The following is a 27,840-nucleotide window of genomic DNA, read 5'->3' as shown; positions in this document are numbered from 1 at the left end:
TGTGAGCTAAATGGAGCCTTGGTCGAGCCCTCAGCATGAGCTGCTCCTTCTTGAGAGAGATCAGCACAGACACCTTGTAAAACACCCAGGTACTTCAAGGAAGTCTGGCCTTTCCCCCCAACAGCAGTACTTGTCAGGCAGAGCCACCATACCATACCTTCAGATTGCTGTTCCTCAGAGGATGAGTGTAAGACTGAATGCAGGCTATGAAGGTGGGGGTGGGGTGGGGTTGATATATAATGGGCAAAAATGTGGGCTCTGTAGCAATAAGGAGTCATCAACAGGAAGAAGGAAATGTCAACAGAAATGCTTTGACTCACTTACCTATTCACTGGAGAGCAATTCTGTTTTGGCTGAGAGCCCTTGTCTGTGTCCTCACATTTCTATTGCTGTTGACAACAGAAAGACACAGCTGGCTTCTGATACCCTGCACACAAGAATGGACTCCCTTGGTCCTAGAATTTCCACAAAATACCCTGACAAAATGTCTCCTTTGACAGAATAATGGCTCTCCCAAGCCACCCGTAGATGGTTTACTGTGAAGCCAGTGTAGGAACCAAAGTTTCCACCCAGACGCCCAGAAACTGAAGTAGTCAGATCTGGCCTGCGTAAATGAACTTTATTCTGGGCCATTCAGAGAATTACAAGTGGTTCCTGGGCTTCTGGATTTAATGGACTAGTAAATTTTCAGAAAAGGTTTCAGTGACCCATGTAAAGTTGCCAGCCTCTTATTTCTCAAGTAAGGACATGTGGTTTCTATGAAGTTATATTTAATAGTAACGTTGTTGTTAGGTGCCGTCAAGTTGGCTCCAACTCAGAAATCTTATGTATAACAGAATGAAACATTGCCTGGTCCTGTGCCATCCTCACAGCCTGAGCTATGTTTGAGCCCATTGTTTTAGCCACTGTGTCAATCCATTTCATTGAGGGTCTCCCTCTTTTCCACTGACTCTCTACCAAGCATGATGTTCTAAGTGTTCTGTGGTTATCCATAAGGTTTTCAATGGCTAATTTTCAGATGTATCCAATCTGTATATTGGATAAATAATCCAAGAAACTGTACTATATGAAGAACATGGCATCAGAATTGGAGGCTCATTAACAAGCTGCGATATGCAGATAACACAACCTTGTTTGCTGAAAGCAAAGAGGACTTGAAGCACTTACTGATGAAGATGAAAGGACTATACCTCAACACAAAAAAAAGAAAAACAAAAAAATCCTCGCAACTGGACCAATAAGCAACATCATGATAAACCGAGAAAAGACTGAAGTTGTCAAGGATTTCATTTTACTTGAATCGACAATCAATGCCTGTGGAAACAGCAGCCAAGAAATCAAAAGATGTATCGCATTGGGCAAATCTGCTGCAAAAGTCCTCATAAAAGTATTAAAAAGCAAAGATGTTACTTTGAGGACTAAGGTGTACCTGATCCAAGCCACGGTGTTTTCAGTTGCCTCATATGCATGCAAAAGCTGGACAATGTGTAGGGAAGACTGAAGAAGAATTGATACCTTTAAATTATAGTGTTAGTGAAGAATATTGAATATACCATGGACTGCCAGAAGAACAAACAAATCTGTCTCAGAAGAGGTACAGCCAGAATACTCTTTAAAAACAAAGATAGCAAGACTTCATCTCACGTACTTGGGACATATTATCAGGAGGGACCAGTACCTGGAGAAGGATATCATGCTTGGTAAAGTAGAGGGTAGTGAAAAAGAGGAAGACCCTCAATAAGATGGACTGACACCATGACTGCAACGGTGGGCTCAAACACAGCAATGATTGTGAGGATGATGCAAAACTGGGTAGTGTTTTGTTCTGTTGTACATGGGGTCACTATTAGTGGGAACAAACTTGATGTCACGTAATAACAATAACAGTTTTCAGAAGCAGATCACCAGGCCTTTTTCCTAGTCTGTCTTAGCCTAGAAGCTCCACTGAACCCTGTCCACCATGAGTGATCCTACTGTCATTTGAAACATCGGTGGCATAGCATCTAGCATCATAGCAACAAGCAAGCCACCATAGTATGACAAACTGACAGGTGGTGGTTAATAGTAATATCTGGCAATTTTTATCAACTAGGCTATCAACAAGCCTCTGTGCTGGGTACTTTTCCAGAAACATCTTGTTTGATCTTCATAACATTCTTGCAACCTAAGTATTAGCATCATATTATAGATGAGGAGAGAAGCTCAAAGAGGGTAAGTAAATTACCTGATGCCACACAGCTAGTTAGTGGCAGAGCCAGGTTTTGAACCCAAGTCTACCCTGTTTCCAAAGTGTGTGTCTTTCCCACTATACTGTTTATCACACCTGAAATATGTATAAATTCTTCCGATACGATTTTCAAACCACTGGTTTTCTCATGAGACAACAGAATGTTCACAAAGTAGAGTTTTGTCTTTGTAGAGAGGTTTGAGTTTCCAGGAAAAGTCTTAAAAGCCTGTTTTTTTTTTTTTTTTTTCTGAGAAGTATTTTCAGTATTTCTCCATCTGGGTATGAAAGCCACATAAAAGAGACTTTAATTCTATGTGGCATTGTGACACAATCTTCTGCTAATTTACAGATATACATTCGGCCTGAGATATTGGGGAACATATTATGTAACTTCTTTAGGCTTGTTTGGTCAAATGTGACTTCAAATAGGTTGTAAAAAAGCAAGGCTTATGAAAGGTTATTTGAGTGTTCTCTGCATCCTTCATGGTTTGACTGTTGAAGGGAGAAGCTTCTAGTTGGAAAGTTTGCCTCATAGAATTAAATTTATTGATTACGTAATGGGAAGAGGGAGGGGAGGGAAGAACCTCATCCCATTTTTACTGTTTGGCCAGAAAACAGAAGACTAAGGAATGGATTGTGTCAGTTTTGCAAAGATTAGCAAGGTGCCTCAAAAGACAGGCCTGGTGATCTGCTTCCAAAAGGTCACAGCCTTGAAAACCCCATGGAACAGTTCTACTCTGCACACATACGGTTGCCCATGAGTCGACTCAAGGGTAATTAACAACAACTCTTTCAGGAAAGGAATTAGGTATTTGGCATGAGTTGAACCCTGGTGGTGCGGTGGTTAAGAGCTTGGCTGCTAAGCAAAAGATCAGCAGTTCTACCAGGTGCTCCTTGGAAACCCTATGGGGCAGTTCTACTCTATCCTGTAGGGTGCTATGAGTTGGAATTGACTGGATGGCAACGGGTTTGGTTTGGGTTTGAGCCCAACCACAGATGATAATCGTTTAACGAAGACATCATCGGAACATGATAGAAGAGTTTTTTCCACCCAGTAGTGTGTTTGATGAGGTTGAGTATCAGCTGAGCAAAAACATTTTTTTCTGAGAGTAGAAGGGAAAGTCAAGTGTCATTTAAATAATGACTTGTAATGGCCAGATTAGTGAAGCTGTCAGCTAGGTGTGTGTTTATTTACTTTTTACTTTATAATGTAAGTTATATTAATAATGTGCTTATAATTATTTATGCTATAGCTGCTAATTTCCTTCCTTATTTAACAGCTAACATTTTATGAAAAAAATTCATTGACTACGATACTGGTTAAGAGTGTGGGCTTCAGTGCCAGCTTACCTGGGCTTGAATCTTGTCCCTGCCACTCACTTCCTAGTTGTGTGATTTTTGGCAAATTACTTAACCGCCCTGTGCCTCAGAACCCAGGTGGCACAGTGGTTAAGTGTTCGGCTGCTAACCAAAAGGTCAGCAGTTCAAATCTACCAGCCACTCCTCGGAAACACTATGGGGCAGTTCTACTCTGTCCCATAGGGTCGCTGTGAGTCAGAATTGATAGCAAGGAGTGTTTTTTTTTTTTTTTCCCCTGTGCCTCAGTTTCTTCGCCAGTAAAACAGAGATAATAGTTGTATGAGGATTAAATGAGTTAATGTATGTAAAGGGTTGTGTGAGGATTAAATGAGTTAATATATGTAAAGTGCTTAGAAGAATGCCTAGCATGTAATAAATATCTGATACATGTTAGCTTTTATTTTAACTTTGGCCTCTCTCTGCACATGGATAACTGATAACAAAATCGCTGCGCCTACATGGTTCCACCAAGATACCTGCCACCAGGTAGCAGCATCCCTGAAATCACAAGCACAGTGATAAAAAAAAAAAAAAAAAAGCAGCTTTGAGAGCAGTAGCTATTAGATTTCAGTGTTTAGAGGATCACCCAGGAGGCTGCTTAAAATCCAGATTCCTGGGCCCTACCCCCAGAGATTTTGATGAACTAAGTTCAGGTGGAGCCCAGAAGTCCGCCTCTTTGTGATAGGCTCCTTGAGTAATTCCGACCCAGGTAGTTTTCAGAACACACTTTGAGAAATACAGATCAAATGGAGTTCTGTGGGGTAAAGAATTTAACTTTACCCAAAGAATTTGGTCTTTGTCTTTGGTTCCTGGGAGAGTACCTCTAAAACCTTGGACTTACCCCAATGACTGAAGTGTCTTTGACGAGGCCTCCAGGCCACACCTGAAGGTTTACACTAATGAGGTGACTCAGGTAGAGGCTGACCTGGGAAAGGGGCGGGACAAAATTCTATCAATCATGCCTGCTTAATGAGGCCGAATAAAGGCTCTGGACAGGGAAGCTCCACGGGCTTCTGATTGAAAGACATCGATGTACACTGAAGTTCTGTATTGAGAACCTTGTACAGTAAATATATACAGTGAATCTCCCAACATATCATTTATTTTTGATAGAAAAGGCATTTAGATAGGTAGCTGATTTTGTTTTTCAAGTTTTAACTCCATCCTACTACCACCTGACAGTTTTTGTGTTATAACTATAGTCCCACTTTGTATGGACAGTTGCCTCTAGCAGTTGAGAAGTATTGTCCCTTCAGGCTTAATTGCCCCAGGATATTTTTATAATTAATTTATTTTATATATATTATATATTTATAGTACAAGATTTGAAAAAGTATAAGGAAAAGATACCTCATCCACAATTCTACCCCTCTGTAATCACATTAAAACCTTAATGTACTTAATAACCTTAATCCTTCTCTATATATGTATATACACACACACACACAGTGTGTATATATATATATATACTGTGTGTGTGTGTGTCATGGAGCCCTGGTGGTGCAGTGGTTAAGAGCTCAGCTGCTAACCAGAAGGTGGGCAGTTCAAATCCACCAGCCGTCCTTTGGAAACCCTATGGGGCAGTTCTACTTGGTTCTATAGCATCGCTATGAGTTGGAATTGACTTGATGGCAAGGGGTTTGGTTTGGTTTATATGTATCACATTATGCATCTACTTTCCCACATAACATTATAACGTTAACTTATTTCCATATTAAAGATTCTTCAAAACATTTAAACATGATTTAAATGACTGAATAGTATTCTATCTTATGTTTTATCAATATTTATTTAAGCTTACTTTCAATTTTTGCTACTATTATTGTTTCTCTTAGGTGCTGTCCAGTCAGTTCCAACTCATAGCGACTCCATGTACAACAGTACAAAACACTGCCTGGTCCTGTGCTGTCCTCACATTGTTATTTTTGAGCACATTGGTGCAGCCACATGGCTGTGTCAGTCCATCTCATTGAGGGTCTTCCTCTTTTTCACTGAACTCCTACTTTACTAAACATGATGTCTTTTTCCGGGGACTGGTCCCTCCTGATAACATGTCCAAAGTCCATGAGACAAAGTCTCACCATCCTCGCTTCTAAGGAGCATTCTGGCTGTACTTCTTCCAAGACATTTGTTCATTCTTCCGGCAGTCCATGGTATATTAAATATTCTTTGCCAACACCATAATTCAGAGGCATCAATTCTTCAGTCTTCCTTATTCATTGTCCAGCTTTCACATGCATATGAGACGATTGAAAATACCTTGGCCCAGGTCAGATGTACCTTAGTCCTCAAAGTGACATCTTTGCTTTCTTAACACTTTTACGAGGTCTTTTGCAGCAGATTTGCCCGATGCAACATGTCATTTGATTTCTTAACTGCTGCTTCCATGGGCATTGATTGTGGATCCAAGTAAAGCAAAATCCTTGACAACTTCAATATTTTCTCTGTTTATCATGATGCTACTTATTTGTCCAGTTGTGAGGATTTTTGTTTTCTTTATGTTGCGGTGCACTCCGTACTGAAGACTGTAGTTTTTGATCTTCATCAGTAAGTGCTTCAAGTCCTCTTCACTTTTAGCAACCAAGGCTGTGTCATCTGCATAACGCAGGTCGTTAATGAGTCCTCCTCCAATCCAGATGCTGCATTCTTCTTCATATAGTCCAGTTTCTTGGATCATTTTTACTCAGCATACGGATTGAATAAATATGGTGAATGGGTCCAACCCTAACGCACACCTTTCCCAACTTTATACCATGAAGGATCCCCTTGTCCTCTTCAAACAAGTGCCTCTTCATCTATGTACAGGCTCCTCATGAACACAAGTAAGTGTTCTGGGATTTCCTTTTTTCACAATGTTACCCATAATTTCTTATGATCCACACAGTCAAATGCCTTTGCATAGTCAGTAAAAACACAGATAAACATCATTCTGGTATTCTCTGCTTTCAGCCAAGATCTGTCTGACATCAGCAATGATAGCCCTCATTCCGTGTCCTCTTCTGAGTCTGGCTTGAACTTCTGAAAGTTCCCTGCCGATGTACTGCTGCAACCACTTTTGAATGATCTTCAGCAAAATTCTACTTTTGTGTGGTATTAATAATATTGTTCCATAATTTCTGCATTCTGTTGAATTACCTTTCTTTGGAATGGGCACAAATATCAGCCTCTTCCAGTCGGTTGGCCAGTTGCTGTCTTCCAAATTTCTTGGCATAGATGAGTGAGCACTTCCAGTGCTGCATCCTTTTGTTGAAACATCTCAATTGGTATTCCATCAATTCCTGGAGCCTTGCTTTTCGCCGGTGCCTTCAGTGCAGCTTGGACTTCTTCCTTTAATAACCATCAGTTCTTGATCATATGCTACCTCCTGAAATGGTTGAGAGCCGACTAATTCTTTTTGGTACAGTGACTCTGTACCATCTTCTTTTGATGCTTTCTGTGTCATTCAATATTTTGCCCATAGAATCCTTCAGTATTGCAACTTAAGGCTAGAATTTTTTCTTCAATTCTTTCAGCTTGAGACATGCTGAGCATGTTCTTCCCTTTTGGTTTTCTAACTCCAGGTCTTTGCATGTGTCATTATAACACTTAATCTTCCTGAACTCCCTTTGAAATCTTCTGTTCAGCTCTTTCACCTCATCATTTCTTCCATTCGCTTCAGCTATTCTACAGTCAAAAGTAAGTTTCAGAGTCTCTTCTGACATCCATTTACTTTCAACTTTTTGCTACTCTAAATAACATTAATTCTCCTTGTACAGGAATATTTGAACTCAGCTCTAACACAAATTAAGGAAAGCCTGGAGTTACTTTTTGAAAGAGTAGTGACATCTATAGAGATCTTGATACATATTTGTCAAATTGCTGTCTGGAAATGTATTTGACTGGGTGCTTCCTGGCAGAGTGTGAGTCCCTATTCCACCACATACTCTCCAAGAATGAAGGTTAAGTTTAAAAACAGTGTTGCTATTTAGTAGTGAAAGAGAATGTCTCATTGTTTTTTTAATAAATTTTCTTTTATTAGGACTGAATTTAGACATGTGTTTTCACATAATCTTAGTAAGAAGGCAACATATTTTTTAGCACACTTAAAGTTTAAGACACATCAACTATGACAACTCATGATTAACTCAATTGTATTGACATTTTCAGAGTTGTGCTAATCCCCAGTCTCCTAGACTCTATAAGGTAACATTTTAAATGAAGAAAATTGTTTATTGTAATAATAAAGGGCACAGGCTTCTATGCAAGACCAATTTCAAGCCCTTCCGTTTAGTCTTGTGTAACCCTGAAGAAGTTACTTAACCTCTCTAAGCTTCAGTTTCCTTGACAGTAAAGCAGGGTGGATAAATCCTGACAGTAATTCTTACAATCATGAGATAGAAATTTTTTAAATTTTCAGTAAATGGTAGCTGCTATTAAAAAAATGAGAATTGTTTCCCTCTAAACTGCAAGATAGACCCAGTAGGTATATGCAAAACACTTTTAGAAGCCAGAACTTTTCAAGTCCCCACAAGTTGCATATTTTACTTCATTTTATTATTTAAACTTTTAGTTTGGTAGAAGAGCAGCACGAAGGAGACTCTTTTTCACTGGGGGGAAAAAAAGCATGACTGGCAGATCTGCTTCGTCTGTGCAGCCCAAGAGTGGCCCCAGAGTCTTTTGCAGTAAACAGCTTTTGCCGGTGTGGTGCTTAGTACTTCTAGAAAGTTGCCCCGGAACTGATAGAATAAATCCTCTTCCATGTCTCCTCCCCTCCACTCCCATAGGGTGAAAGAAAGAGCACTACTTCAATACTGCCACTAAATTAGCCTATGTAATCACTCTAAGGTCATTACAGGAATTTGGCTTTTCTTTTAACATTGTGCTGTGTGTCCCTCTGTCTGCCTAGGGAGTTATAACATAGGTTCTCGTTTGAAGATTTTCTTTTGCTAAGAATTCCACTCTTTGTGTAATGGACCTTTTGAGGCTTAAAATATTTTTTTAAGATAAAAAAAAAATAAGCCTCACGTTTTGGATTATATCTACAACCTTACTTCCACATTGACCATGTGAATATGATATATACTAGCTGTTTAGCCATGCTAACCAGGTTGACTGCCAGATGGGTTGTTATTTTGCCGGAGGCATCCGACATCACTCTCTGAACTGCTTTCTCTTTCACATTCTTGTACTCTGCCAGCTGACAGCCCAGAGGGTGGGTACGGATTCCACCGGCAGCTGCAGCTGAAAGCAGCGTTCAGAAATGTCAGATATTCTCCGGGAGCTGCTCTGTGTCTCCGAGAAAGCTGCCAACATCGCCCGGGCATGCAGGCAGCAGGAAGCTCTCTTCCAGCTGCTGATAGAAGAAAAGAAAGAGGGAGAAAAGAACAAGAAGTTCGCTGTCGATTTCAAGACCCTGGCTGATGTACTGGTACAGGAAGTTATAAAACAGAATTTGGAGAACAAGGTAAGAGAGGTGACAGCCAAGGCAATTGCAAAATGTTTGCCCCTGTAGTTTTTTCTCATTATAGAATAGCATGCTGTTTGCTTCCGCCCCCGCCCTCTCAGGATACTAGCACCTTGGATTAAAATAAACATCTTGGCTTTCCCCTCCCTTGTTTTTATTACATTAATAAAGTGTCCATTGCAGAAAAATTTAAAAATACAGAAAAACAAATAAGAAAAATCACTCACAATTCTAACACTTAGAGATAAATATTTCATTTAGATAGACCTTTCACTTATTAATGAATTTTTAAAAATAAATAATATATGTTCTTTCCAAAATAAGCAAAAATAAGAAACCTCATAACTCTAAACTATTGTTGGAATGCTTTCCTTTGATGTGTATGTGTGATTTATTAAATACATAATTTATTTCAGCAGAAATGATAGCATACTGTTTTGTAACTTGTGTTGTTTGTTTTACTTGGTGTATTAAGTCCCACTTTCTGACTTAGTCATTTATCTAATGGTTGCCTTGATTGCAGGCTTATAGAGTCCTGGAGACTTTCCGTCTCCCTTTATTCTAGTGGAAAAACATTGTTTATGACTAACAGTGACTGTGATTCTGGGTATCTTGAGCTGACTGGGGAAAAGAAACTATTCATAAGTAGCAATAATAATAACTCTAGCAGACACTTAGAAGTGCTTACCGTGTGCCAGGCAGTGCTCTAAGGGCTTTACATATATCGATTTATTTAACCGGTGCAACAATTTGATGAGGTAAGAACTAGTGTTTCAGTGTAGCAGACGAGAAAAGTGAGGCTCCGAGAGGTTAACTAACTTTTCCAGGGTTACACAGCAAGTGAAGGGCAGGGCCAGCTTTAGAATACAGGTACACTGGCTTCAGAGTCTGTGTTCTTTGCAGTACTGTATTGCCTTTTATAATCTAATAATTACATACTTTAGGTTTGGGGAGGATAGAACTTCATGACATAAACCATTATAAAATATTGCAATTGTTTCTATGAAATTCTCAAAAAATCAGGGATCATTTTACAATGATTTAAGTGGAATCTTGACCACAGACAGGAGGAGAGAATAAATGACCCCCTTGAAATTTCTACAAACTTTATTCTTTTTCATACCCTGTAATATCTGGCTCTAGTAAACTAAATGAAACAAGTTTATTTTTGTTTGTTGCTGATCAAGATAGTTGGATCCAAGGGATGGTTGAGCAACTGGATTAGAAATGTGTCAACATTAACTTATGAGCTAATGTTTGCCCCAAAGCATTCTAACACGTTCAGGCAATTGTTCATTCAGGAGGTGTATGCAACGCTGATAAGTAAAAAAATGATAGTTTTTGCTGTGTAAGATATCTTTGTTTCATGACTCTTATATTCTGTAGCCTCAGAAACAGTTTTTGAGTGGTCTGGGGAGACTGCGCTTCAAACTTAGATGAAGAGGCTAGTTTCCAGCCTTTGTTCATTTGTAGTGTTGTGCAAAAGAGAAAAAAATAACAGGTGTTTGTGGGCACTGTTAAAGCTATTGGCCATCAAAGAATGACTGAGTTCAAACATTTGAAGCATTTCCTTGCTTTTTTTCCCTGAGAAGATCATGTGTATCATAATTTAGCACGTTTTCAGAAAAACTATGTTTACTATACAGAGATCAGAAGCAAAATGTATATGAAAGCTTTCTGATTATAGAGAGAAAAGATTCTTACTTGACTCCATTTAGTCACTCTATTGATACATTAATTACTTGGTCAATAAATTATTTTTCTTCTTTTTTTCTGTCACTACATTCTCCTAGTCTGAAGGCTAATGACACCTCCAACAGGTGCCTAAAACACACCTGAAGGTGTAAACAAAATCTCATGTCATCCAATTTCTTTCATCCTTTTCATAAAAAGTAATAATTTGGGGTACTCGGTCAACAGTATTGGAGCCCTGGTGGCACAGTGGATAAGTGTTTGGCTGCTAACCCAAAGGTCGGCAGCTCAAATCCACCAGGTGCTCCTTTGAAACCCTCTGCTCTATAGGGTCACTATGAGCCAGAATCAACTCAACAGCAATGGGTTTCATCAACAGTATTAACTCATATAAGCTACTGGTTTTGAAGAGCAACAGTTAAACTTTCTTAATTTCAAACACTCTAATTTACTGTGATCCTTCAGTAGAAGGATGAAGTTTATAGAAGTACTTATGAAATTGGAAAGAAAACCAGAACAACTACCATAATTTGAACTTTCTAGAGGGGTGGTGGGGCAGGATAATATTAGAAAACTAAGCACTGAACCAGGCTGACTTTATTTTCTACACTGCGATTGATTTACATTTCTGAATTATAGATCTAATTGTGCTATTTAGTTTTGAAATATGAAATGAAAAGCCATTCAGAATTGAATTCTTTCTATCATGCTTTGAATCATTCAGTTTCCAGGCTTGGGGAAAAAAATTTCTGGAGAAGAATCCAATGAGTTTACCAATGATTTGGGTAAGTATAAGAATCTTAATGTGTTTTTGTAACTTAATTATCATATGGTATTCTAATCTCCAACTTACAAATAAATGGATGTGTGGTAGCTTTTCAGTGTAAACAATATAATATATTTAAATGTTAAATTTCATTGAATCTCTACCTCAGAATATCATGGCATTTAAGTTACAGAGATGTGGTACCTTAGAATAATTTAGAAGATCCACATGTATTTATTTAAGATAGATATAAATCTGTAGCATTTTAATAATTTGTGTCTTAATCTCTGGGAAGGTTGCATGGCCCTGTGGGGATCTGATGGAAGGAAAAGATGGCCTCAGAAAAATGCACATCTACACAATTGTACAGACAATTTCAGGCCCTAGGTTTAAACCCATTCGTAGACCCCCTGGGGAGTCCATGGACCTTGGCTAAAAATGTAGAGGAGAGGCCCTGATTCTGAAGTACCATGTGAACTTAAGCAAATGACCTCATCACTTCTGTGGATCTCAGAGTCTCTGTAAAAGGAGTTGGACTAACTGAAAGGTTCCTTTTAGCATCAAGCTTTAAGTCTTATTTAATTAGTTTCCTGTGGGCCAGATTCACCTTTGATAGATCTCCATGCTGCCCTGTGTTATAGATAAAAATATCAAAATCCCTATCAGATTCTTTTGAGAGAAACACATTGTTTTTAGCTTGTTTGGTGTTTTGTTTGTTTAATGGTAGAAAATTAAAATAAACCAAACAAAACCCATTACTGTCCAGTTGATTCTGATGCATAGCAACCCTGTAGGACAGAGTAGAACTGCCCCCCATAGAGTTTCCAAGGCTGTAAACCTTTACAGAAGCATACTGCCACGTCTTTATCCTGTGGAACAGCTGGTGGGTTTGAGCCACCCACCTTTTTCGGTTAGCAGCCGAACACTTTAACCACTGTGCCACGAGGGCTCCAGAAATTTAAGTTAAAAAAAAAACAAAAAACTATTGTCATCGAGTTGATTCCGACTCATAGCAACCCATAGGACAAAGTAGAACTGCCCCATAGAGTTCCCAAGGAGCACCTGGTGGATTCAAAGTGCTGACCTTTTGGTTAACAGCTGTAGCACTTAACCATTGCCACCAGGGTTTCCAGAAATTTAAGTAGTGGCTGATCACTTGATAAATAATTAAACAAACATCTAGAAGCACATTAATAGAAAAAAGAAAAACTATCTTCTGGGTTAACTCTGAAAGATTTTAAGTCTCCTTCATGGGCTGTGTATTAAAATGTAATTAGTTCTACCACAGTCAGAAGAGAGAGAAATCCCATTTAAACTTAAGTTTAAAAACAAGACAAGACTCCTGTGATTGATTCATAAGAAATCCTGTTTAAAATCCTACATTTGGCTACTGCATAAACAGTTTATTTTAACCTCAGTTATTTTTATCTAGCATGATAGGGGCAGAAATGCATTCTACATACTTTTTTTTTTGAGAGCTGAAGCTTCAAGGAGGGAATGGGCTTAGCCATGTTGGAGAAACAGAGACCTGGAGAACGGTGGATGAGGCAGGGCTTTGAACTGCATTTCCACCCCCAGGTATCCTGAATCAGAATCTACATTTTAACAAGACCCCCAAGTGACTCTTATGTAAAATGAATTTTGAGAACCACTGCTTTGCTAGGGGTTCTCAGAATTGGCTCCTGACCAACATATTAGCATCACCTGGGAACTTGTTAGAAATGCAAATTCTCGGCTGGGGTTCAAACCTGAACAAACAGGTTCAAAGCCCTGGGATGAGGTAAGCACAGTTCACGGACAGCCCACAAGTGGTGGGAAGGATCCTGGATTTCTCTCTAAGTGTGATGGGAATCCATTGGAGAATTTTAAGCAAAGGAGTGATAGGATATGATTTGCTGTTTTGAACGATCCTATGACTTACTGAGCCCAGAGTTGATGCTCAGTGGCCATTATTAGCATTATTATTCCCCAACTTTAACAGTCTAATTTAATTTAATCTAATTGTTTCTTGCTGATTCAGAATCATCATTATAATCATTGTTTCACTTTGTACTTCTTAAATTTTAATGACCATATGAATTACCTGGAGATATTGTTAAAATTCAAGAGGTCTTGGGTGGGGCCTGAGATTCTGAAGTTCTAACAAGCTCCCAGGTAACATGGGTGCTGCCAGTCCTTAGAATAGTGACAGTACTTGGAGTATTTATCTGCACACCTAAAAAACCCCAATGTGCCATGTTTACTTGATTTTTTTTTTTAATAGAATTTTCTCCATTGTAGATACTTTTTGTTGCTATTAGTTTGCCTGTTTTTACCAGGCTTTTCCCTCATGCTTCTTTTGGGGGTTGGAAACCAGATTAACCAAAGATATAAGGAGCATGTTTAAAGTGGTAGGTAAAATACCTGGACTTGGTAACTTCTGGTTTCATTTAGAGAAGCTTCTTTTGTTACATCCCAATTTTCAGTGAGTTTTACTGAAGAGAGCTACTTATATGCCATTTAGATTAGTAGTTTTACTGCATTTAAAGATGTGATGATGGTTAACAGGTTTCAGCAGAGCTTCCACACTAAAACGAACTAGGAAAAAAGGCCTGGCAATCTGCCTCTGAAAATCAGCCAATGAAAACCCAATGGATCACAAAAATCCAATCCGCAATCAATCATGGGGGTGGTGCAGGACCAGGCAACGTTTTATTCTGTTGTGTGTGGGATTGCCATGAGTCAGGGGGTGGCTCAATGGCGGCTAACATCATACTTCATCTTATATCACTTTCCTGAGGATAAACCAGTATCAGATGAGGAGGAGGTAGAAGCATTTTAGTGTGCTGATAAGATCTGCATTCTTGTCAATAATACATTCAGACATAAGCAGGGTGACCTGAGTGTATTGTAAGTCAAAAGAAAAAAAAAGATTAAAGATCAAGGATTCAGGGATTCTTAACTGGTCCACAAGTCCCTTTACACTGGACACAAAATTGTGTGCATGTGCCCCTGTGGATACTTTTCTGGGGAGAAAGTCCTTTGATTCCTGGAGCCCATCCCTAGCTATTCTGATTAAGCGCTCGAGTCGCCACTGCCATCTGTGACTTCATGCAGCCCACCAGGTGATCCTGGCAGTCCGCCAGGTTTACGGATTTCCCTCACACAATCTAAGTGTTCAACTTTTGCTCCCCATCCCCTCTTTCTCTCTCTCTCTCATTCTTTCTCCACTGAAACTCTTGAAATGTAATGGCTTTTAGTTTGTCTTTACTCCAGGGGAAAAGATTATCTTGAGACTGTGTTCAGCAGAGGCAGAAACAGTGGAGCTTCTTAGCAAAGTTCTTAATGGTAACAAGTTGGCATCTGAAGCATTAGCCAAGGTTGTTCATCAGGATGTCTCCTTTACTGACCCAGCTCTGGATTCGATAAGGGTCGATATTCCACAGGACATTTTGGGAATATGGGTGGATCCCATAGGTAAGTATAGGAGAGTGTATTTGCTTTTATTATTTGTTCGCAGCATTTTTTTTTTTTTTTCTTAGAAAAATAAAAATCATTGAGTGTAGTTTAGCTCTCCTAAAATTTTTTAAAAATTGTTTTAAGGTTTTAGAATGATGAAAGAAAAGTTGAGAGGTGTGTTATATGTTGTATTATAGATATATGTATAACATGTATATGTGTGTATTTGTGTATATACACATATACATACATGTACATACACACGCAGACATACATCTTTGTAAAATCTTTGAAAAATTTTTCAGTACAGGGGTTTCAAGCTCAAATGCCTTCAGGGCCACACTGGTAAATAAATGAGCGAAGAATGCAGTGATAGAAGCTATGGCCACTTCAGCATACACACCATCTAAAGGGCACTCTGCGAGTTGTTGCCATATGGGGTTGCAGGCCAGATCTTCAGATTCTTAAAGACAAATGAAAATCTAGGTTTTTAAGTGAAATATCTCTATTTTTAACCATTGACAACTAATTGGATTAAACAAACAAAAGCACTGCGCAGGCTAAGCAAAACACAGCTAAATATGACTCATGAGCAATGAGTTTGTGAGCTCTGTTTAAACCTCACCACTTTTTTTTTTTTGTCATTGTGGTAGAATCATAATCTCTAATTCATTGCTTTAAAGGCGTAGGCCTTACCTTAATGATGCTGTTAACACAAAGTCGTAGGTATTAATTTTAAAAGTTCTCTCTTTTGTTCTTTTCTACCTCACTGGTATATTCTACCCAGCACAACTGGGACCATGCATTATGCTGAGCAGGCAAAAACAAACAAAAACAACCCTGATGTCCCCATCCTACAAGCATATTAACACAATTTTATAGAAATGGGTTAGTCAGCAGAGAATTACATAACACTCAGCCAATGGATTATATATGGAAATTAAGACCCATCCCCCAAATATTTTAGGGTAAAAATCAATTATGATTTCTGAGTAACAAGGATTTTCCATTTCTTGGGTCCACGCTGTGTGGATTCTTTTATCAGCTTTTTGGCTCTTAAGTCTGCATACCCTTAAAAATGATGATGGCAGGCAGCTGCTGCTGTGTATACATCTTAAGGGTAAACCCAGCTCCTCAGCTTCTTTTTCACAGGAGCAACATTCATTTCTAGAATCCTTTTATGCCACCAGCATTGTCCCTTTCCATCTTCTAACTTGAGGGACCAAAACAAAAGAAAACAAAAAAGGGTAATTCCACACTTGACAGATTCCTGGGAGGAAGCTATTCCATTCCCCTTGGACTAATCCTCTGATTATAACAGCTGTAAGGAATCCCATCCATTACCCTGATTTATTAGCTTTTAAATGCTTTTGACGTGTTACGAATATTTGCATGCTTATTATATGCAGTGTGCTATGCTAGGTGCCACAGGAACTATAGATGTGTCTCCTCTGGTCGAGAGCTCCCATTTAGTTGGGAAAACAAAACACAAAGCAACTTAAAAGTAAAGTATGAGAGGCCAAATAAAACAGTTCATGACAAGTGACAGCTAGAGATAAAACTTGATTGGTTGCCAAATTAGTATATTCAATATTATCACTAGTAGATATATTCAATATTATCTTCTAAATAATCTTTTTCCTGAATCTGAACAACTTTGCTTCATTTTTTTTTAGATTCAACTTATCAGTATATAAAAGGCTCTGCTGACATCAAACCCAACCAAGGAATTTTCTCCTGCGGGCTTCAGTGCGTCACTATTTTAATTGGTGTCTATGACATACAGACAGGGACGCCCCTGATGGGAGTCGTTAATCAACCTTTTGTGTCACAAGACCCAAACACCCTCAGGTAAAAGATTAACATTTTTGGCATCTTAAGGTTTTTAAAATTTACTAGCTTAGTTTATTGTCAGGATTATCACTCTACATGACATTCACATAACTCGATATGTGGGGTTGTTCCTACTGAAAGTTTGCATGTTTGAATTAAAGTTCTTTCTATTTTCAGTTCTGGATTTGGGATCAATTTATTTGGGGCCAGGTGCATGCCGATAGAAACTTTTGAAAGAAATACTGTCTTGCAGAAATTATGGTTTTGCATTTGGGATATAGCAATCCTGTTCTCTGTTTTCTAGAATCCATTTAAAACCAGCTTAATAGAGTGGTGGTAACATTGTCTTCTAACACATCTGGAACAAGACAGATGCTATCACTATATAGCCAGTTGAACCTTTGTACAATTTTAAAATAAAGTTCAAACCAGAAATGTGAAAATTTTCCAATGAAAAGATTGGTAGGTATGCCCAGGATTAGAATCTGACTGTGGGTTATCTCTTGCTATAATGCTGTCAGCATCATTTTTCTTTTCTGCCTCCTCCCTCCCCCGCCCTTTCCCTGGACTCCTGCACAGAACAAAGAGAACAACCAGGACTCCAGTTGCCTCTGATCCATGGCTCGTGCTTTGGGGTTAGCTCCAGGGCATGGCAAGGCCAAGTGGAAACAAGCAGCTTTCCTCTGTGGTTTTGGTTTTTATTGAAATAGGTCTCATTTTTCTATTTGTGTAGGACCATATATTTCTACTGAATCTTCAGGCACTTCAAGTGACTAAGAAGTGTTTGTTCTTTTATAGTCAAAAACTGTACCTTTGGAACTTTCATTTTCTTCTGCCACCCCTCTTTCCTTCTAAGCCAAAAAATGTGTTTGTCATCTTTAAAAGGTTATTGAAAAAGTACAAAGAATTGGGACTGGATGCAGACGTACTAATGACTAGAAACGGAGGTGGCTGATGAAGTAGTTAATGGCAGAGATCCCAGAGTCAGACTGCCTGGTTTGAATCCAGATGCTATGGCTGACTAGCTGGGGTGATCTTGGCCACATTATTTACCGTCTTAAAGCCTCAGTTACCTCATCTGTAAATGGAGTAAGCTACCCAACATACATATTAAGTTAAGCATTGATAAATGATACATGCTGTTGTTCTTATTGCCAAAAATAGTATTACGAGTCCATCTTTCTTGGTGTTAGAAGCCAGAGTGGAACCAGTGAATAAGAGAAAGAAAGTTACCAAATGAAGAAAAACTTGTTAAAGAGATGGTAAAGTATTTGCAGGTTGAAAAGAAAAATTCTTTATCTGTTCATCTTTTTCCCTGTTAAACTTTAAATGCCGAAAGTGGCAACAGCAGTTTGCAGTGTTCCTGGAGGCCCCAAATCCCACAAATATTTTAGTGTTGTCCTAGATTGATGTGATAATGTCATAAAATTGAAAGGATTTCTAGTCTGTGACAACACAGGCAGCTGCATGCAGATTAGTAGCTTTCAGAAATGAGTTAGCTATTCGATATCCATTTCTAGTCTTAAGACTGTTAAGACTCATTACATTATGATGATATATATCATGTATATTATATATATAAATGTATATATATTTGATATCAATAAGTTTGAAACCAACATGTGTAATGAAAAAACAAATGTGATAACCTACAAACTAAAACAACTCTTCCACAGGTGGAAAGGACAGTGCTACTGGGGCCTTTCTTACATGGAGACCAATATCCATTCACTTCAGCTCCACATTCCCGAAAGAAACGGCACCGAAACACCAAGCCAACTGACTGAAAACACCAGCTCTGAAGCAGAAGCCCACGGTTTTTCAGCTGTCATTAGTACAAGTGAAAAGGAAACTATCAAAGCTGCATTGTTTCGTGTATGTGGAGATAGCGTATTTCGGGCAGCTGGAGCTGGTTACAAGAGTCTTTGTGTTGTGCAAGGCCTTGTGGACATTTATATCTTTTCAGAAGATACCACATTCAAGTGGGACTCCTGTGCTGCTCACGCCATACTGAGGTCAATGGGTGGGGGAATGGTAGATCTAAAGGAATGCTTAGAAAGAAATCCAGAAAAGGGGCTCAATTTGCCACAGTTGGTATACCATGTGCCAAATGAAGGTGCTTCTGGAGTTGATCAGTGGGCCAACAAGGGAGGACTAATTGCATACAGATCAAGGAGGCAGCTGGAGATGTTCCTGAGCCTCCTCATCCAAAACCTTGTACCTGCAGATACAAATACATAGATAAAGTCTGACCTCCGTATACATTTAAACCGAACTGTGAAAATATCTCCCATATCGCTGTCTTCCTCTTTTGAGGAGCGTTTTTCCATTATGTGTTAGAATAATTTTAATTTCAATAAATGAATGACATTCATACAGGAATTGAGTTCATGTGTGAAATCTGCATAGAATTATTAGTTTTGCTTGAAACACTTCAATAAAATATTGAAGAAAGAGAAAACCCTGCTCAATTAGTAAAACTGCTGTGAACACCTAATTGAAAGGTGAAATGTTACTGAAATATTAGGAAGAATGCAGGATTGGGTAGTGCCTAGGTTTTGTTTCCTGTCTTGAAAGAAAAATCTGCAGTTTTAGCCTCTGTGGCAGAATATTTAGAACTGTGAATTTGCAAGACTTAGCCAAGTTCATGTGCTTTCAACAGTATTGTTATGTCTCCTCGTCATGAATTAAAGCCTGGAGCATTTTGGGCACCACAAGTGCACACACACACACACACACCCACACACCCACCCACCCGCCCACTCCTATAGATGAGGCAGAATGGGCCTGCAGTTTTTACATATTTACTACACTTCATCAAAACACAGAGGTAGGTTTTACTACTAGCATCCCATATTGAATGTTCTCTGAGGTGGTCATACAAGACCAGTTGTCATTGAGTCGATTCTGACTCCTGGCAACCCCACATGTGTCAGAATAGAACATGCTCTGTGGGGTTTTCAGTGGCTGATTTTTCGGAAGTATATTGCCAGGCCTTTCTTCCAAGGGGCTTTGGGTAGACTTGAACTGCCAACCTTTTGGTTAGCAGCTAAGTGCATTAACCATTTGCACCCCCTAGTGGACATATAGGGGGCCACTTTTTGCATTCTCAGCAGGCCCTGGTAGTACAGTTGTTGCTAGTTGCTGTTAAGTCAATTCAGATTCACAGCGACCCCGTGTGTGCAGGTACAACTGCTCCATTAGGGTTTTAAGTGCAGCTAAACCCCAAAACACACTGCTGTCAAGTTGATTCTGACTCATAGCAACCCCATAGGGTTTCCAAGGCTGTAAACCTCTATGGAAGCAACAACTTTCAGTTAACAGTCGATTGCTTTAACCACTGCACCACCAGGGCTCCTTTTTAGAAGGGATCAAACTCTGAGCTCTGATGTCCGTCTGCCCTGCGCCCCCTGGGGGCCAAAAGATATTTCTGCAGCATCCTCTCTATTTCTTCCAGGGCTTCAAATAGGTTGAACCCCTGCAGAGAATTTGCATTTCCACCCCCCCACCCCATATGCTGAATCAGAATTCACAGTTTAACAAGATCCTCAGGTGATTCTTCTGTGTACTAAATTTGGAGACCCACTGCTCTACTAGTGGTTCTCAGAATTGCTCCCTAACCAGCAACATTAGCCTCACCTAGGAATTGTTGGAAATGCAAATGCTCAGCAGGGATTGGAAGTGGAACAAAGTGATTTGAATCCCTGATTTCTACCACTGCAAAATAATTATACTTTTTTAGTAGTATTTGGTGCATGCTGCAGATTCACCAATTCATTTAGTGACGTGGTTATCGTTTCTTAAGATCTGTATTGTGTTCTGTAGAGCCCTGGTGACCCAGTTGTTAAGAGCTCGGCTGCTCACCAGAAGGTCCACAGCTTGAATCCACCAGCCGCTCCTTGGAAACCCTATGGGGTGGTTTTACTCTGTCCTACATGGTCGCCATGAGTCGGAATCCAGGGCAATTTTTTGGTACTGTGTTCTGTGATTGATTGTGAGCCCTCAAGCTACATATTGTTATCGTTTACAGTCTAATTTTAGAGGTTGATTTTAAGTCAAGTGATTCATTCTTCACACAAAAAAATTAGAAATGAAAACACAGAACCTAGCTTTATTCCCTCATACGGTGCCAGAATGGAGAAATAGAATATGGTTCAAGAAAAAGTATTTATCAGTATGAACATTTTAGACTATGCAAATTAATAATAAAATACAACAAAAATAGTCATCTTCAATGTGATCTGAACAGCTAGTTGGTTAATTGAAAAATAAAAGCTGAATGAACTGGGAATCAAAAAATTATGCAAATATCTTTTGAACATTTATTACATACATTCACTGTCGGTCTTGTTGGAAAGCTAGGGCCTGTTTAAGCATGTGACTGCTGATAGGAGGTCTACATTGTTTTTCTTGCATAAACCACACCAATGTGAGCATGATTTCTAGTTCTGAGTTCTTTAAAGGGGAAGAGAAACTTTAAAATATTTACAAAGCAATCTGAGAGCATAATCATTCTGGATTTTATAAATTTTCCCCATTTTCTAAGACTCACCTTTATCAATGCTTTCCAACACCTTCAATTCTTTTTTTTTTTTGAAACCCATGTTCCATTATTCTGCATTATATCTAATTAAACCATTTAATTACAAAAAGTACAAATGAAATAAAGGGTTTTAGAAAGAAATCAGCAATTCTTAGTAAACATACAACTCAACTGATGGGAACAAGAGCTGAGGGTAGTGATGGACAGGTGTTGTAGAGAGTAGCCTCTTGGCACCATAAATATCCAATGTCTTATGCATCAGTCAGTGTGTGTTACAGGGGAATAGATAGAGATTTTAATCTTCCAGGTCAATTAAATGGAGGACAGTAAAAAGATAGCTTCAGCTGCACGTCAATAAGAGCACTCTCTGGGATTCCAAGTCAACATTGATGCAATTCCCTCAAAATTCAAATCAAAAACACAGCCAGTCCGCCTTCAAAATATATCCAGGATTCAACCATTCCTTATCGTTCTGCTGCCCTGCACCCTGTTCCAGGCCCTATTTATCTTTCACCTGGATTATTGCAATAAACTCCTAACTCCCTGTCATGGATTGAATTATGTCCCACCAAAATGTGTGTATTAACTTGGGTAGGCCATGTGTGGTTGTCCTCCATTTTGTGATTTTCCTATGTGTTATAAATCATAGTCTCTGCCTGTGGTTAAAAGGATTAGGGTGGGATGCAACACTCTTGCTCAGGTCACCTCCCTGCTCCAATGTAAAGGGAGTTTCCCTGGGGTGTGGTCTGCACCACTTTTTATCTTACAAGAGATAAAAGGAAAAGAGGAAGCAAGCAGAGAGTTGGGGGCCTCATACCACCAAGAAAGAAGCACCAGGAGCAGAGCACGTCCTTTGGACCCAGGGCTTCTGTGCAGAAATGCTCCCAGACCAAGGAAAGATTGACGACAAGGACCTTCCTCCAAAGGCAACAGAGAGAGAGTCTTCTCCTGGAGCTGATGCCCTGAACCTGGATTTGTAGCCTACTGGACTATGAGAGAATAAACTTTTCTTTGTTAAAGCCATCCACTTGTGGTATTTCTGTTACAGCAGCACTAGATGACTAAGACACTCCCTTCCATACTGTCTATTCTCAACACAGAAGCCAAAGTGATCCTTCTAAAACATGTCAGGTATCATGTCTCTTCTGCTCAAAACCCTCCAAGGGCTCCTTAGTTCATTCAGAGTAAAAGCCAACATTATTACATAACCTACAAGGCTTACTGTACTCTCTTCCCATTCCCCCACTCTTTATTTCTTGGAGGTCCTCTGCTCTTATTCTCTCCCTCGCTCACTTTGTTCCAGCCACACTTCCTTCCTCGCTGTGCCCTGAACTTGCCAAGCATATTCTCTCCTCAGGATCTTTGCACTTGCTCTTAGTTCTGACTGGAAAGCTCTTCTCCATATATCTGCATGGTTTTCTCCCTCATCTCCATCAAGACTTCTCAAATGTCACTGTATCAGTAAGATCTTCACTTACCACTATAGCAACTCACATTCCCCCCATTCCAGTCCAACACTTATTATCTTCTTCCCTGTTTCTTTCCTTCATAGTCCCTATTGCCTTCTAATACAAGATATAATTTGTGTGTCTCCCAACTCTAGAATGTTAGTTCCACAAAGGCAGGGATTTTCATATATTTTGTTCAATGATGTATCTCCATTGCCTAGAATAGTGCCTAGGCACATGTTGTTGGGTGCCGCTGAGTCTATTCCAACTCATAGTGACCCTATAGGACAGAGTAGAATTGCCCCATAGGGTTTCCAAGGTAGTAAATCTTTACGGAAGCAGACTGCCATATTTTTCTCCCGCGGGGCAGCTGGTGGGGTTCAGACTGCAGACCCTCTGGTTAGCAGCTGAGTGCTTAACCACCACACCACCAGGGCTCCTTTCTGGACACATAGTACGTGTTAAATGTTTGTTGACTGGAAAGATGAATTGGTTTCAGAAACTGGACAAGAATTAGTACTCAATAGCAACTGATCATACAACTCTTAGTCTTATCACTAAAGTCTCATGATTACTCAACCCTTAGCCACATTCATTTGTGCACTTTTCTACCTCATCCCCCAAAGAATTAAAAGTGCCATAAATACATGCATTTATCAAGATGGAAAACAAAGGGAACTTCCTGGAAGCAAAAGCATAGATGGAAGTATAAGACAAACACAAGTACAGTTAATCCTCTCCTGATACCTACAGAAATCTGTGGGATTCTTGGCCCTGGCAACTGGCCTAGAAGTCTACTGCCCATCTTGTCAGGCCACACTTTCGGTTTCTTTCTGTTGAGTGCTCAGAATGCAGAAAAACCTGTGTCACGTCTCTGTTTTATATACCTTGCTTAGCCATTCCACTTAAGGCATCTGCTCACACTGCCCATTCCATGACACGTATTTGCTGTTTTCTCCAGAGGAGAATGAAGCAAACAAAAGTTTTTTACAGTTTTCTTCTTTTCCCCCAGTTTTTTCTTTTTTTTTTTTTCCTGCCTGTAAGTGCTAAATGTAAAAAGATGGAATAGAAGCAGTAAGTTGTAACCCTTGACATCCATAGTTAAGAATTTTATCTGGCTTGGTAGTTAGGTTGAAAACGTTCACGAAGCAAGCCTAAGCAACTGCAAATGTTCCCTTAGAATGACAGGGACTCAAGTAAGCCCTATAGGCTTAATTCTACTCTGTCCTCTAGGGTTGTAATAAGTCAGAACCAACTCAACGGCACACAACGACAACACACGTGCATAAGTATATCTTTGAAACTGATGCAGAGAGTGTAGCTATTTTTATCACTGACATCTTTTTCAAGATGTTTTTATTTATTTCTATCTGATACTCAGGCTAGCCAAAATTTTGACTCTGCAACAAAATGCCTACAATTAATTTTAAATATGAATTCTTTTCTAGGTTGTATTTTCAGTGTTCCTGATTCTAAACGTGCCTTAATCATGCAGGATTCAGAGCATCCTTCCTTTACCCATTAAAAAACAAACAAACAAAAAAAAAAAACAAGCAAACTAGTCCTGGGCCAGCTTCATGAGCTTGTGACTTCTACAGTCACACTCAGAGGGGCACTGTGTTTAAACCGAGCTTTAATGCTCTGTTGTTGACATCTTAGGAGCCCTAGTGGTGCAATGGTTAAAGGTTCGGCTGCTAACCAATAGGTTGGCAGTTTGAACCCTCCCAGCAGCCCCACAAGAGAAAGACCTAGCCATCCTCTCCTTCCATGATTACAGCCTAGAAAACTCCATAGGGCGGTTCTGCTCTGTCACATGGGGTCACTATGAGTCAGAATCTACGGCACACAACAACCACTGCCATATTGAAAGTCTTAAAAATTTTATCTTTGAACTTGTGCTTTGTAAGTTAGGTTGATGGGACAATGGAACACGAGCCTGAGCAAAGGCAATATATACAATATTCACTTCCACCTACTTTCCTTACCACCCAGTTTGCATGTAGTGCTCATAGTACCCCATGAATACAGAATTCCAGTGGACTAGTGATTCATGGAAGTTCAATGAGACTCAAAGCGACTACAAGGTAAGCGTGTTACCTCTATGACTCAGTAACCAGGGGCACTGACATTCCCAAAAGGGCATGGTTTTAGTTCAAACCAGAACTTACTTCACATGCAAAATGAAGGCAATGACATTCTAAGAAACATGAACAACCATGGGAACTTCTCATATCCTTTCTTGTTATTTTCCTGTACTACCAATCACATAGGCTGAAAATGAGGAGATGGAATGGAAAGGAAAGATGGGGCCACCCATAGAGCCTTTTCAGCCCTTCCTTACCTGTAAGCCAAAGGTAGAGTGTTGGTTGAACGTGTACGTGTCAAGAAGAGAAATAAAAGTAGTTGAATTAATTTCATGCAGTGTTTCTGCTGTTCTAGTAGGAAAGAAATACATATGCCTGTATGAGCTACAAAAATGAATTGTGCAATGTTGATGATTCCATATAGAGTTAAATGTTCTTATATTTAAAACTGGTATAATGGCTAATGTTAGGCGTCAACTCGGCTAGACTACTATTTTCACTGTTTTGGCAGACACTGGACCAGGTGCTCTTCCATAATATAATATAATGTAATCACTTTCTGTTTTGTGATCTGATGTGAGCAGCCAACCAGCTGAAAGGGGAGTTTCCTTGGGGTTGTGGACTGCCTCCAATATATAAATGGATGTTCTGGCAAAGCTTACTCTCTTTCTTAACCCTGCACTGTTCTTGACACCTGATCTCTGGTTCTTGGGACATAAGCTTGCAGAAGTCTCTAAACTGCTGCCTGACCTACAGATTTAAAATTTTCCAGTCCCTGTAACTCCATGAGCCAGCAAAGGCATCCAGCCTACCACCAGACCCACAGATTTGAGACTTGCTACCCCACAATTGTTTGAGCCATTTCCTTGAAGTAAATCTCTGTCTGTATTTATTTATATGTTTCACTGGTTTTGCTCCTCTAAGGAACCCAGACTAAGACAACTGGCTTTTGCACAATATAAAGATGAACATATCTTTACATATGCTTTTAATTTTAATTTTTGTTTATTTAGAATGACACTGGATAGAAAATAAAAACAGTGAAAAGTTGAGAGAGAGACAATAAAAGAGAGGAAAAAAGCTTTATTTTAGTATCACTAATGGTAATTTTTCCTTCTTTTTGAACAAGGGGCCCCACATATCTATTTTGTACTGGTTCCTGCAGATTATGTAGCTAGCCCTGAATTAGTACCATTTCTACTTCTAACCTCACTGTCTCTTGTTTTATCTGAATTTTTGTTGTATTTGCTAGCCAGGCCCAAACACAGCCCTCTGGTAAGCTAGGTTTACCCCAACTGAAAATAGAAAGTTCTTAGTTGTTTAAAAACTGAGATGATTAGGGAACCAGAGTGTGTTTTACATTACATATATTTCTCACCTGGTAAATAAACTTTATGCCTTCATACTGTAACATCTCAAGTACTTTCAGGACATTCAAATATTTGCTGTAAACTTATCAACGTTGTCCACCAGGTGTCTCTAGCAGATTTGCCCAAGTACTGCAACATGAGCGGCAAATTGTGGCAAAGATCTTGCCTTGGTTAACCTCTTCCAAAAGGTTACTTTTCAACAGCATCATCATTTAAAAAGAAACCATCCTCCTTAAACGACTTTATCCTTTCATTGTTTTTAAAATTTTCTTACCCTTAAATACTCCTTAAACAACTAGAAAATATAGAGAAGTAAAAAAAGGAGGAAAACTCAACATCCAGACAATTACTTTTAACGTTTTAGTCAATTTCCCTAGAGTTGTTCTTTTTTGCATTGTTGTTATGTGCCATGGAGTCAGTTCTGACTCATAGCGACACTATGTACAACAGAACAGAACACTGCCTGGTCCTGCGCTATCCTCATGATCATTGTTATGCTTGAGTTCACTGTTGCAGACACTGTGTCAATCCATCTCATTGAGGGTCTTCTTTTTGGCTGGCCCACTACTTTACCAAGCATGATGGCCTTCTCCAGGGACTGGTCCCTCCTAATAACATGTCCAAAGTATGTGAGATGTAGTCTTGCCATCCTTGTTTCTAAGGAGCATTCTGGTTGTGCTTCTTCCAAGACAGATTTGTTTGTTCTTTTGGCAGTCTATGGTATATTCAATATTCTTCACCAACACTGTAATTCAAAAGTGTTAGTCCTTTTTCGGCCTTCCTCATACATCGCCCAGCTTCTGCATGCGCATGAGGTGATTGAAAACACCATGGCTTGGATCAGGCACACCTTAGTCTTCAAGGTGATATCTTTGCTTTTTAACACTTTTAAGAGGTCTTTTGGAGCAGATTTGCCCAATGCAATGCATCTTTTGATTTCTTGACTGCTGCTTCCACGAGTATAGATTGTGGATCCAAGTAAAATAAAATCCTTGACAACTTCAATATTTTCTCCATTTATCATGATGTTGCTTATTGTTCCAGTTGTGAGGATTTTTGTTTACTTCATGTTGAGGTGTAATCCATATGGGAGGGTGTGGTCTTTGATCTTCTTCAGTAAATGCTTCAAGTTCTCTTCACTTTCAGCAAATAAAGTTGTGTTGTCTGTGTAACAGAGGTTGTTAATGAGTCTTCCACCAATCCTGATGCAGCATTCTTCTTCATATAGCCCAGCTTCTTAGATTATTTGCTCAGCATACAGATTGAATAGGTATGGTGAAAGCATATAACCCTGACACACACCTTTCCTGACTTTAAACCAGGCCTCAAAAAACCAAAACCATACTCACTGCCGTTGCGTCGATTCCAACTCGTAGTGACGCTATAGGACAGAGTAGAACTGCCCCATAGAGCTTCCAAGGAGCGCCTGGCAGATTCGAACTGCTGACCTCTTGGTTAACAGCTTTAGCACTTAACCACTATGCCACCAGGGTTTCCTTAAACCAGGCAGTATCCCCTTACTTTGTTCAAACAACTGCCTCTTGATCTATGTACAGGTTACACATGAGTACAATTACATGTTCTGGAATTGTCATTCATCACAATGTTATCCATAATTTGTTATGATCCACACAGTT

The 27,840-nt window shown here is 39.4% G+C and overlaps 1 protein-coding gene across 5 annotated transcripts in view; it reads left to right on the top strand.

The window, feature by feature from the left end:
• INPP1 (inositol polyphosphate-1-phosphatase) overlaps positions 1 to 19,256 on the top strand; it is a 29,389-nt gene extending 10,133 nt beyond the window's left edge. For 4 of the 5 annotated variants that reach the window (XM_010602710.3, XM_003406166.4, XM_023542736.2 and 1 more), the window contains exons 3-7: positions 8,763 to 9,029; positions 11,446 to 11,506; positions 14,743 to 14,943; positions 16,602 to 16,776; positions 18,435 to 19,255. In XM_010602710.3, the coding sequence (XP_010601012.1) occupies positions 8,826 to 9,029; positions 11,446 to 11,506; positions 14,743 to 14,943; positions 16,602 to 16,776; positions 18,435 to 18,999 (1,206 nt within the window). In that variant the 5' untranslated portion in view covers positions 8,763 to 8,825 and the 3' untranslated portion in view covers positions 19,000 to 19,255. Of the gene's footprint in view, positions 1 to 8,762; positions 9,030 to 11,445; positions 11,507 to 14,726; positions 14,944 to 16,601; positions 16,777 to 18,434 lie in introns of those variants that run through there. The other variant, XM_023542745.2, reaches the window with a different exon arrangement.
• The last annotated feature ends 8,584 nt before the right edge of the window (positions 19,257 to 27,840 follow it).

Source organism: Loxodonta africana, chromosome 6, assembly GCF_030014295.1.
Source record: "Loxodonta africana isolate mLoxAfr1 chromosome 6, mLoxAfr1.hap2, whole genome shotgun sequence".
NCBI lineage: Eukaryota > Metazoa > Chordata > Mammalia > Proboscidea > Elephantidae > Loxodonta > Loxodonta africana.
The sequence above is the reverse complement of the archived record's forward strand: the minus strand, read 5'-3'. Positions and strand labels throughout refer to the sequence as shown.